At 36.5% G+C, this 12,121-nt stretch overlaps 1 protein-coding gene across 1 annotated transcript; it reads left to right on the top strand.

Annotated features, from left to right (window-relative positions):
• The first annotated feature begins 4,169 nt into the window (after positions 1-4,169).
• On the top strand, positions 4,170-12,062 carry LOC118488900 (glycine-rich protein 2-like). Its single transcript, XM_035986322.1, has 2 exons — positions 4,170-4,239; positions 11,797-12,062. The coding sequence occupies exons 1-2, from the start codon at positions 4,170-4,172 to the stop codon at positions 12,060-12,062; spliced, it is 336 nt and encodes a 111-aa protein (XP_035842215.1).
• The last annotated feature ends 59 nt before the right edge of the window (positions 12,063-12,121 follow it).

Below are 12,121 nucleotides of genomic sequence, written 5' to 3' on the forward strand. Positions count from 1 at the left end.
GTTTAAATCGGATTGTGATTAATATATTTACATAACCCGTTTTAATCTGTTTTGTTTGGTATATGGCCTTTGGGGGGTTAATGACCATGTCCCGGATATCCTTGGCATCATTCATTGAAATGGCCATGACTTAAGCATGGGGTGTAGGCATACACCTGACAATTGCATATGTAAAAACGGTAATCCACAATAAGGAAAAATTCCTTGTGTGCATTATACCAGTGGTGTGTCAGTTAATCTTGTCCGGCCCTGACGGACGGCAAACATGTAAAAACTATATACAAAATTATTTTTAAAATAATTGTCCCAAGTTATAAAAGATATTTGTGCCTTGTGCATTCAAACCAATTTTCTAAAAATTTTCAAAATGAGTCAGTTAATTGTATTTACCAGTGTAAACTGACGTATTTTCCAAAAAAGGTTAAGTGCAGGTACTAAACGGAATAGGCTGGCTACCTTAGCATCAATAAGAGTCTTGCGAGCTTAGATGCCTTTAAATCTGTTGAACAATGTTTCCTTTTTATTTTGATCCGCCTATGGATCTTTTACAACCGTTTTGTAATACTTGAGATTACTTTTCATTCACTTTGTAATATATCTATCTTTTGCTTCCGTTATGCATTAAATTGTGTTGTTTGACTATGACGATATCAACTACGTCACGATACTCCCCACCGGGCCCACCGGTAATACGTGGAAATATCGGGGTGTGAAAGATCAACAACTTTTTAAAATTGAATTGCTCATATAAACCTTGGTGTTCATGACATTTTGAAATAAATGAAATTTTCTAACACATGTCATCTTTACTATAACAACTCTCAAAAAGGTCCCACAACACTTCGTAATCAAAACCATGTACTTGCACGACGAGACCCGACATGAAAAATGAAAAAAAAAAGAATTTTATGTTTGTCGCGGGCCGCAACATACTCTTAAGGGTCCATTGCGGGTCGCCAGAGGCCTAAGATTCGCCTGAGACACATTTGGGACACGTGCCATCCACGTGTCAGGCCTACCCCACTGACTATTGACATATATGCTCTAGCTAGGTAGTCTCGCGAGCCACGACAAGATAGCATTAGGCTATCGTGGGGCGCGAGAACCTCATATTTCAGCTATATATTAAGCGTGACGCAGACATTCCAATCTGCTCAGAATTTCTTTTCTTTCTCTCTCGATACACTGGTATTATACCCAAATACTCGGAGTACTAAAACTCTGCCCGTAACCAGCGTGCTAACTCGAATCACTGGTACGGTACGGTACCCTATCCAATCGATTGAAACCGAGCCAACAGATGTTTAAGTGCTGCATGAATAAGGCTATACGTTGTCATACGTTGTGGGTCTTGATCTCGTGATTATCGTTAAAGTTGAATTGAGTTAATACACTAATACGTGTGCATTGTGTGCTTCATTAGGAAACCAAGCATTAAACCAGATGGCTAGTACTAAAACCCTAAATCTGCAATGTGAGTCATTCTCTTTTACCAAAATGCTTTCAAAACCTTAAATGTTTTCTAGTTGTACTTACAGCAATTAAGTCTTTGTATTCTCAAATTACAGCCGGTATGTAGGGTTTTGTATACACTACTAATCCAGCGTTACTGTAAGTCCAAGAACTCCAATCAGATATCACAATACACTAATCAAAGTGCGGAAAACTAAGAAAAGTGTAGAACAAAGAAGATCAAAGTCGATTGTATATAGATTAAGTGCAGACGATTTTAGAGAATCGTCAGGTACATAATACAATGTTTGCTAAACAATCAACAACGAAAAGCTTCTCTAAAGTCTAATGTTTCTAATGTGCAATGATGTGCTAACCCTATGAACTAAACATGTCATTAGATAGGGTCCACCAAGAATTCGGTCCACATGGCCTGTCCCAATACTATCTAACCCACTAGAAAACTTAGCCCAATAGCTTATAATTGTGCTTGATAAAGATAAGCGTAACCTACTCAATTATATGGCCTTATAGTTACTATTGGACGAAAGTTAGCCAATAGTAATATGACCACGGCCACCTAGTTGGGTAGGTGACAAATACTGATTTGAGTAATTGAAAGATATAAACAAAAGTAAAAACTTTTAATGCTGTAATTATAACAATGTGTTTTTGTACAACTGAATGAACTCACCAGTATTTTTTGCTGAACAAATGTTTTTAAAACGCATTTCAGTTGATTTACTGTTAAGAGAAGGAAAAGTGCTATGAGGCACTCAAGCTTAAATAAGTGGTTATGTAAACCTGAATAAAACGTGTTTTGTAATCAAGGGTTTATCGTTATAAAAATCCTTTATGTAAATACGGGTTTTATCCCACAACTTATGAAAATTTCGGTGTTTGAAACTCTGATATTTTTCCTGACACCCGGACCTGATAAGTTTTCCATTGCAACAATTTTAATAAACACCGGTGCCACTTGAATCTGCTCACGACTTCCGCCTAGGGTCTGGTCGGGGGTTGTGACAGAAGGTGGTATCAGAACCACTGGTTTAAGCTAATTAAATATTGTGAGAATACTTAAAATTAGTAGTTTGGAATTAGTTGCAATAACTTCTGTGAATACCGTGATACTAATAAAATAGTATATGTATTTGATTTTCAGAGTTCGTTGTTTTAATTGTTTTTTTACTATCAGTATGAGCGCTAGAGAGCTATCAGATGCTTTCCAGAATATATCTGTTAACCATACAGATATGGATATTGCTGGAAATCAGACCGACACACAAATCGGGTACGAAGCGGATATAGACGAACCGATGATATTTCAGGCACAATCGTTACCAAAAGCAAGTCTTAAAAGAGACAGAGAATATTGTATTGGAAGGTAAGAAGGAAGAAGAAGGTTCCAACAGCGACAAAAACCAAAAGAACTGGAGAAACAAGTGGAAAACAATTACAGACGAAAGTTCAAACCAAACCACCATGCATTTATCGTGGGAGGAATTAGACCAAAGACTGGAAAACTGCGAGATGTTCAGGCCAATACCTGAAGAAATTAATTTGAATATGCCCTCTTATCCCGCCATGCCAATAAATCTAGAACCTATAAACCTTGCACCAATAATACCACAACAACCACTCCCAAATCCGGTGGAAGAATGGTGGACTAATGATTGGGAATTCCAAAACCTCATGAATAATCCTTATCCATTCTATCCAAATTTCCAACCGGAACTCCCTGCTTTTCCCCCGATGAACCTGGAAAACGTTACAGAGATTCGCCACTATGGCGAGAAACTAATAGATGCAGGAAGTCGAATCCGGAATGTAGGAGAAAAACTCATCTGGAAGTACGACGAGAGTGAGCATCACTTTTAGGAAACTAACCACATAATATATGAATGTATAATGTTTTCTCTGTATTTTGTATATATATATATATATATATGTGTGTGTGTGTGTGTGTGTGTGTGGTAGTGTATGTAAAATATAAGAAGCATATTATATATAAGAAAAATATAAGTCCAAATGGTCGACGATTTTGACAATATGCTCTGATTTATTTGTGTTTACGGTATTTTGATTATTTTGTTATTTATTCTGTGATATTAATATTTGGAATATGTTTACAATTCAGATGTCAAACGAAGTTAATCGAACGGTCCAGAATAATCAGGAAAACTCCTTGGACAAAAGTGCCAAAGAAAATATAATAGCCCAATGAATAGCTGATGCTATACCTTTAGTTATCGAAGCTATTAGAAACCCTGTAGAAAATACTAAAGCTGTGAGTAGCAAGCGCACTCGTAGTAACGATTTTAGCCACAGTGTCGATGGAGGTAATGACGATAATATCAAAGCCCCATTTCCTAAGAAAATGAAGGCAATGACTTTCAGGTGTACTTACAAGGATTTTTTTATCTTGTAAGCCAACTGAGTTCGCATGTAGTGAAGGAGCTATGGCTGCTCTGAGATAGTTAGAAAAGACAGAAGTTGTTCTTAAGATCAGTAAATGTGCCAAAGAAAATAAAGTAATGTTTGCTTCTAATCTCATTATAGATGAGGCATTAGAATGGTGGAACACGATTCTTCAGGCTAAAGGAAGTGACAAGGCCTATGCCATGAACTGGGAAGAACTTCAGGAAATGACAGAAAGGAAATTATGTCCCCCTCATGAAAAGGAATAGATGGCTAGTTAGTTCCTAAATCACAAAATGGTTGATGTGAATTGTCGTGAGTATACGACAAAATTCTTCGAGTATGCAAGAATGGTACCAACTCTGTGTAACATCTCGGAAATTTGTATCGAATTAAATGGCAACACGTGTCTAATCCACTCTCAAATATGCCAAGTTACATGGACGAGAGGGACTAAATGTGTAAAATTGTGGAAGATTGGATGTGGATGGACTATTTATGTCAACATGCCAAATTTTGGAATCTGGGTGACCCTTACGGACCGCAAGGCTTATGCCTTATGAACCGTAAGGCATTGATTATATTTTATTCTGATAAGTCCTTACGGGTCGTAAGGATATTTGAAATTGTGGGCGTGCTAAGTCCTTTCGGAGCGTAAGCCAGCACCCCTTACGGTTCGTAAGGGGTGCAACTGGCAGTTTTGGCAGACTGCCATGGCAGCCTGCATGTTATGCCATCTTGCTCGCAAATTGCCACCATCTCTCTTGTTATAACACCTCACTAGGCACTTGTACACACCTAAGAATCCATGCTAACACATGGCATAATCCTATAATCAATTTGCAACTATAAATAGCCCCAAAGTTGCACCATTTTTCCTTGCTCATTCACATTTCTCATTCTCTAATCCTTCTTGGAGTGCTTCTGATCTATAGAGGCCTCCTACAGGAGCTCAGTCTCTGCCTTGAACACTTGTAAGTGTTCTTTCATAGTTCTTTTTCATTCTTAGGCTAAGTTATTTGCCGAAAGTCAAGCAAATTGACTTTTGCTTTGACTTTCGGTTATGACCATTATGGTCAAGCCAATGTTCGAATCGGATATGGCTACATGATCATAATAAGGTAGGTGATAATCCCCTATGAGGTCACCTCCTGAAGATCACGTTAAGTTGGTCAAATAAGGGGTCAGAGTTATATTAAAAATAAAGTCAAAATGTAGATTTTCGGAAAATAAGTTAAATGAACTTCTAAGTATCTAAACACTAATTTTTTCCATTATATCAGTTGGTAAAACATATTAGGACATGTTAGATCATGTCCAACCCGTCATTTCCTGCTTATAGCTCAGTTCGCAACCGAAAGTCAAGCATTTTGACTTCTGCTTTGACTTTCGATTCTGGCTCGTTTAAATTAATTTAGCTATTGATTTGAAGTTGTATTGGGATCATATTAATGTATGGAATAACTCGATGAGCTTATACCATTTGATCATAATCGTTTGTCGGGTTTTATGCAAGTTCATGTATTATGCCTAAATATTAACCAAAATACCCTTTTGGGGCATAAAATAGTTTTGAATCATGATGAACTTATAAATTGAAATACCTACTGATGTGGTAACATATTAAACATGTTTTGGCATAATGAACTTGATATTGACTCATTCGGTCACCCGATGTCGCCTATGCGCGTACGGTTGACTTATATAGCTTAGTTTATATAAGTTAACCGAATTTGGTCAAATTCCTTCAAATATAATCAGAATGTATTATTGTTTGACCCATATTATATAATTCATAGTACCTGTGAGGGTACAAACCAAATTATATCAGGTCACTGCTTAATCTAGCGAATCGTATAGTTTTTTATTATAGTTAACCGGTTCAAATCATATGACTTGAATAAGACCCGTTAACATTCTAATGGAACATCATTCCATTCATTCCAGAATAAGAGCGTCCAGTAAATTGCAACCTTGTTAATTGTTTTGTTTAAACGACTGTGCTTACAAATATCTCTGGATTGTAAAGATTTATGCTCATGTAAATACTTTTAACCTATTTTCCCTATACGGGCTTGGGATACTCTTAACCTATTTTCCCTCTACGGGCTTGTAATCAAGGGTTTATCTCCATATAAATCCTTGATGTAAATACGGGTTTTATCTCACAACTTATGAAATGAAAATTTTGGTGTTTGAAACTCTGATATTTTTTCCTGACACCCAGTCCTGATAAGTTTTCCACTGTAACAATTTTAATAAACACTGGTACCACTTGTATCTGCTCACGGCTCCCGCCCAGAGTAGGGTCAATGGTTGTGATATTTACATATATCTAAAGTAATTTCAAACACCGATGTAATTTCCAATGAAATAATCGAACCATATCACCAGTTGAACTTAATCATGGTTAACACACCGATGGTTAAAGAGGAAATGAATGTTATGAGTAGTAAGTCTTTCATAATACCAAGAAAATTTCCAACATAGATTTAAATTTGATCCAATGACGTTAAAGTGATTCGCAGATTCATATTGGTTATTATTTTAACTAAGGCTGTAATTGAGCCGAGCCAAGCCGACTTAGATGAGCTCGAGTGTAACGCCTCGCTTTTTGGAACCTTCCTTATTTAGAAAGATTATGTATACTCCTATTTTTGGAAACTTATATCCGTATCGTATTCGTATTTCACTTCCAGCTTCGTAATTCGAAGCTTTAATTCGTAATAAAACTTGGTTATTTTACCTAAATTATACATTTATTTCACGTTTTCGTTTTACATTTTACATGTATCTTATTAACATGATCGGCACCTAATCATCGTTTTTGTAAATACACACTTATTATACTTACAAGCTATAGTAAATACGTGACTTTATACGTTTTATGCGTGAAAATACTTAGTTATACATTTACAATACTTAATCTATACTTATATACTTGTTTGGTACTTGAAAATATATTAATTATACATAAAATACCATCAAACGTACCAGGACCAAACTCCAGGGACTAAATTTGTCAAATTCTGAAAGTTGTCAAATGTTAGTACAGGCGACACGGGGCCCGACTCCCTCATCCTTCCGCGACGCGCGGGTGACCCTGATCCGCAACCAGCTTCGAATTACACACGGATTGGGCCATTTTTGTCATCCAACTCCCACCTAACTTCTTTTAATACACTCTAAACTCCTAACCCTAATCCCCCCACTATAAATACCACCATTCTAAACACACCTTTTCACTTCCAAACTCCACAAACACTCTCAAATCCTCTTAAGAACCCTCACAAATTCTGATTTTGAGCAGAAAGTTTCAAGGCTTCTAAAGTGAGTTCTAGCTCACTTTTTCACTCATTCTTGTTTGTTTCTTCTTCTATCTTACTTGGATAACCTCTAGGAAGGTTTTCACAAGTTTGCCATGGCAAACTAAGGTGAAACCTCACCATATTTGAGGTCCAAAGTGAGATTTATTTTTTTTGTTTTTGTTCATGTTTATGTAACTTCAATTTCTTTGCTAAGACTTGGTGAAATCTTGTACCCACCAAGCTCATAACTTAGCATATAGTTGTGGGTTTGTGTTGAGGTGATTTACATCAAGTTATGAGTTCAAAACTCTTTACTTTAAAGTTCATACATGTTATAACCCAAGTGTTGAAAAAAATCACGATTCACCATCTTCCATATGGTTAATCTTGTGACCTGTAAAAGTGTGAACCGTGGGAGCTTTGGCTTTCCAATCTAGTTCCACTACCTCACTTGTGAACCTTTTATATGAACACTCAAGTAGCTTCATAGTATCAAAGTAACATAACCCCGCCTTGCCTCCGACACTTAGTTAACTCTTTCCATGTCGTGGTGGTTCACCCGGGTTAGGATTTACTTGGCTACTTGAGCATGTAGTAGTTAGTTTTTATTTCATGTTATTCAAGACCCTCCAAATCATCCTTGTGATGATTTGTGTAGTGGTGAATCATACAAAAAGCTTAAACCTCCATGCTTGACTTACATGATTATCTATGAAACTTTGGGCTTAGCTTAGGATTAATATTATAACTGTATATACAAACATGGTTGGATTTATGATGATAATCAGGTCATGGTTCTTCGTCATACACTTAGGCTACTTTATCTACGAATCAAAGTCGCTCGTTGATGATTCTAATGGGCAAACTAGGACCCATGAAATCACATACAACCTAGTGTCAAAAACGAGTACTTGAACTAGATATACTTTTATGCATAACATACTTTTGTATTCAAATTCTAAATCCTGAACCTAACCACTCCATAAACACCGTATAACCTTACCTTCGATTCCATATTCACAAACAACTCGTCACTCACGGATAATCAGAAAGCTTTTGCAAAATTGTGAGTATACTCGACACCCTTTTTCGTTTACACTTTTGGGTGCAACATGTTTACATTATACAAACTTACACATGCACATATTCTTTATGCAATTATACAACAATCCAATACATGCATGCTAATATGTTGTACTTGATTCGTTATTTCTGGGTTATACTTTTTGTGATAAACTTGTCATTAACTTCGTACGAGCCTACCCTTAACATGTATAGTGCTATAGGAGTAACGCACCGCCCGTGTTCGTGAGGTCTTGTTAATTCATTCATTCATACTTGAGTAAACTTTGGGTTGACGTGTTTATTCACATGTTGGTTTATACGTTAATCTTGATAACTAAGTTTGCTATGTGGATTGTTCAAACTCTTTTTATTATATGCTAGTACTCAAAACTTGTATACTCGCCAATACTTTTTGTATTGAACTATACTTTAATACATGTTGTAGGATTATGATGATGATGATAATGCACGGAACTTAGTAGGATGCCTAGAAACATACCAAAATTTAAATTCGTGTTTATTAGTTAGTGATTTGATAATGGTTGTATTTTGTTTGTTTCAAACTTGTTGTATTTCAATTTCAAACAACGTACTTGTTATTAACAATGAAATGAAAATTATTTATTTAAATACTTGTCACATTTAGTGTTATGAAGTCTCGATCAATCTCGTTCGTCTCACTCCGATGTTTCCGCCATCGCTTGAGGTATGACATCGAACTCGTATTTAAATGAGCTATCTCGGCTCGGCTTGTTTATTTTATCGAGCTAAAAAGTCAAGTTCGAGCTCAGCTCGTAAAAGGGTCGAGCCCAATCGAGCCGGCTCATTAATATTTTTTAATAATTTTTTGAATTTTTTAACAAGTATTGATAAAATAAAAAAAACAAAAAAATAAATAAATAAAAAATCAATATAGCTTTACATATTATATTTGTTTTTTTTCTTAATTCTAAAGACATAAAGACATATTAAAAATATTATATGTATTATTATTATTATTATTATTATTATTATTATTATTATTATTATTATTATTATTATTATAGTTTTTATATTTTTATATGTTATTCAATTAACTAAACTTAAAATGGTAATACTTTAACCCCCTCCCACGTATTTTTAGCCTTATTACATTTAAAATTAAATTAATGTAAATAGAAATAATATTATTCAACCCGGCTCACAATCTCACAAGCTGAGCCAGGCTAAGCTCGAGCTCGAGTCCTTTACAAATTAAGCCAAGCTGGCTCATTTATATTCAAGTTGATTTTAAACCGAGCTTTTTTTTAACGAAACACAAGCTTTTTAAACAACCCTAATTTTAACACATCACTACAAACGCATGTGTAATAGAAAGAGGCTATCTTGGCTTCTTATCATCCAAATCACTAATGCTTCTAGTTTACTCGCACTTATTAGTTTTTTTCTTAGGTCTTTGGCCGGGTATACTTTAACTCATTTTAACTCCACCAAAATGCCACATCAACCTTTTTTACTCATTTTATTTTATTTTACTTCAAGGAAATGGTTTAATCCCTTTAACATCATCTAACCCTATTTTTTAGTGGTTTTTGATTTAAAAAATAAAAAAAAATACTTAATTATGTCTCTTAACATCCGGTCAACATATTATTATTAATTATGTCTCTTAACCCATGGAGTATGCTGAGCATATTTTTTGTTCCTGTTCGGTTGCTTCTAGCATTTGGTTTCTTATTAGCTGATGGTGCCGCATCAGTCTGATATATGCGTTTTCGATCAGTGACCTTCTCTCTATCCACGAGCATTCAGGTTTAGAGAGCTCGGCCAAGGAGGTTTTGCATGGCATCATCATGACGGGTTGTTGGTGCATTTCGAAGGCTAGGAACGAGAAGAAATTCAATAACAAAGTCAAAGGAATTTTAGAAATTTTTCAGGACGTGAAAGTTTTAGGATACTTGTGGTACCGTAATAGATCTAAAAATAGAGGTATTTCGTGAAGAGGCTGGTGCTCTTTTTCCTGTATGTAATCGGTTGGTTGTTTTGTTCGGCTTCCCTCGGTTTTGAGGGGGGTCTGTGTATAATAGTTTCTTCTCAAAAAAAAAAACTTGTTAATATACAACCTATTTAATAGCCCTTAATACAAAGAGGGAGTTGTTTGCAATATGGGTTAACATGACTTTTTAGTGGCTCTTGAAGACTGCCTACGAATGGTTTTGTTTTAGTTTCTTAAATTAATGTTCATGTACCTAGATCGTTAATGGAAAATTTTCAAAAGTTTGATTCTTTTTTGTGAAGCTTCTTTTTTGTGAAATATTTTAGTGTTATTGAATTTTATTACTCCCATTTATTTTGTATTGGTCGCTGGCACTCTTAATTATCACTTTAACTTTCGGTACACTCAACTTAACACTTTGTGTGTTGTGTCACTTCACAAGTGAACATTTCTTAGGGGGTGTTTGGCCTAGCTTTTTTTATCTAAGCTTATAGTTTTTTTAGCTTATTTTTATGAAATAAGCACTAATGGGTGTTTGGTTTAGCTTTTTAGGCTTATGCTTATTAGCTTATATAAGCTAATTCCAAGAAGCTTGTGGGAAGATAGTTTTTTACTCATTTGCCCTCAAATGGTGGATTAACTCATTTAAATTTGATACACACAATGCTAACACAAACACTTAAAAAGAGCTTATCAACTTGTAGAATATAAGCTAATCCAAACACTTAAAAATAGCTTATCAAATGAAAGAAAATAAGCATAAGCTACTTTAAAATATAAGCTTAAGACAAAAAAAAAAAATAAAAGCTAAGCCAAACACCCCCTTAGTGTTTGACTTGTTTTATTCATGATATCAGGTTATCACTTTTTGAATTACTAATGACTGCAACTGAATATTCTCCTAAAAGATAAAGGGGGAGCCAAAAACCATTTAACTGGAGTGACACAACACACAAATTGTGAAGTTAGGAGTGGTGGGAGTCAGAGTGATTGTTGTGAGTGCCATCGGCCAATATCCAATAGTTGGTACTGATAAAATCCAATACCCCAATATTTTAAATCACAAATGATATAAACCCTAAAGTTAACTAATGAAATGTATGCTATTACTGTTTGTTTTTACTTAATGTGTTGTTTGTTTTTTCTACGGGAAAAAGGTCTGCAGTCTGCGGACCACATCTGCAAGCATCTGCAGAAGAAGAGGTGGACCAAAGGTCTGCAGTCTGCAAGGAGAAGAGCGTTTGTTTACTTCTACAAAAACCTCTTCTCTACTCCTCTCACAACACACACACACAACAAACACAGAGAACACTCCTCTCTATCTCTCTCTGACTTCATCTACCACCACCACCACAACCATCCGCCACCACCTCATCTACCACCGTCCACCTGCCACCACCACAACCCACAACCCACAACCAACAACTACCGTCAACACCGTCGCAACCACCACCACCACCACACATCCAGAAACCCTAATTTCGCCACCACCATCTCCCACCTCCACCACCACTTCAGCGAGAGAGAGAGAGAGAGAGAAACAGTGGCGATTATGAAGAATCGGAGCAAAATCAGCGATTGACGGCGGCGATTTTGAAGGTGGAGGTGATTGGGGGTGTCGGGTGGAGGAGACGGGTGGCGGAGACGTGGTGGTGGAGGTCGTAGCGGGTTGGGGTGCCGCTGAGGTTGGAGGTCGCAGATGGTGGGGTGCCGCTGAGGTTGGGAGTGGTGGAGGTGGTGGTGGTGGTGGTGGAAGTCGACGTGGAGGTGCAGCCGGTGGGGGAGGTGGTGCCGCCGGAGGTGGAAGTGGTGGGGAAGGAGGTTGCAGCTGTCAGGATTAGAGGATTAGGGCTCTGTGTTTTTTGAGAAGAGGATGGAAAAGGCTTGCAGACATAGGGCA

This window comes from Helianthus annuus, chromosome 17 (genome assembly GCF_002127325.2).
Source record: "Helianthus annuus cultivar XRQ/B chromosome 17, HanXRQr2.0-SUNRISE, whole genome shotgun sequence".
Classification (NCBI taxonomy): domain Eukaryota; kingdom Viridiplantae; phylum Streptophyta; class Magnoliopsida; order Asterales; family Asteraceae; genus Helianthus; species Helianthus annuus.

What these genes read in the sequence shown, in the direction of transcription:
- LOC118488900 (XM_035986322.1), top strand. Translation starts at nt 4,170, where the DNA reads ATGGTTGATGTGAATTGTCGTGAGTATACGACAAAATTCTTCGAGTAT. An exon ending in AAGAATGGTACCAACTCTGT is followed by an intron (nt 4,240 to 11,796) that starts GTAACATCTCGG and finishes GAGCAAAATCAG; the next exon opens with CGATTGACGGCGGCGATTTT.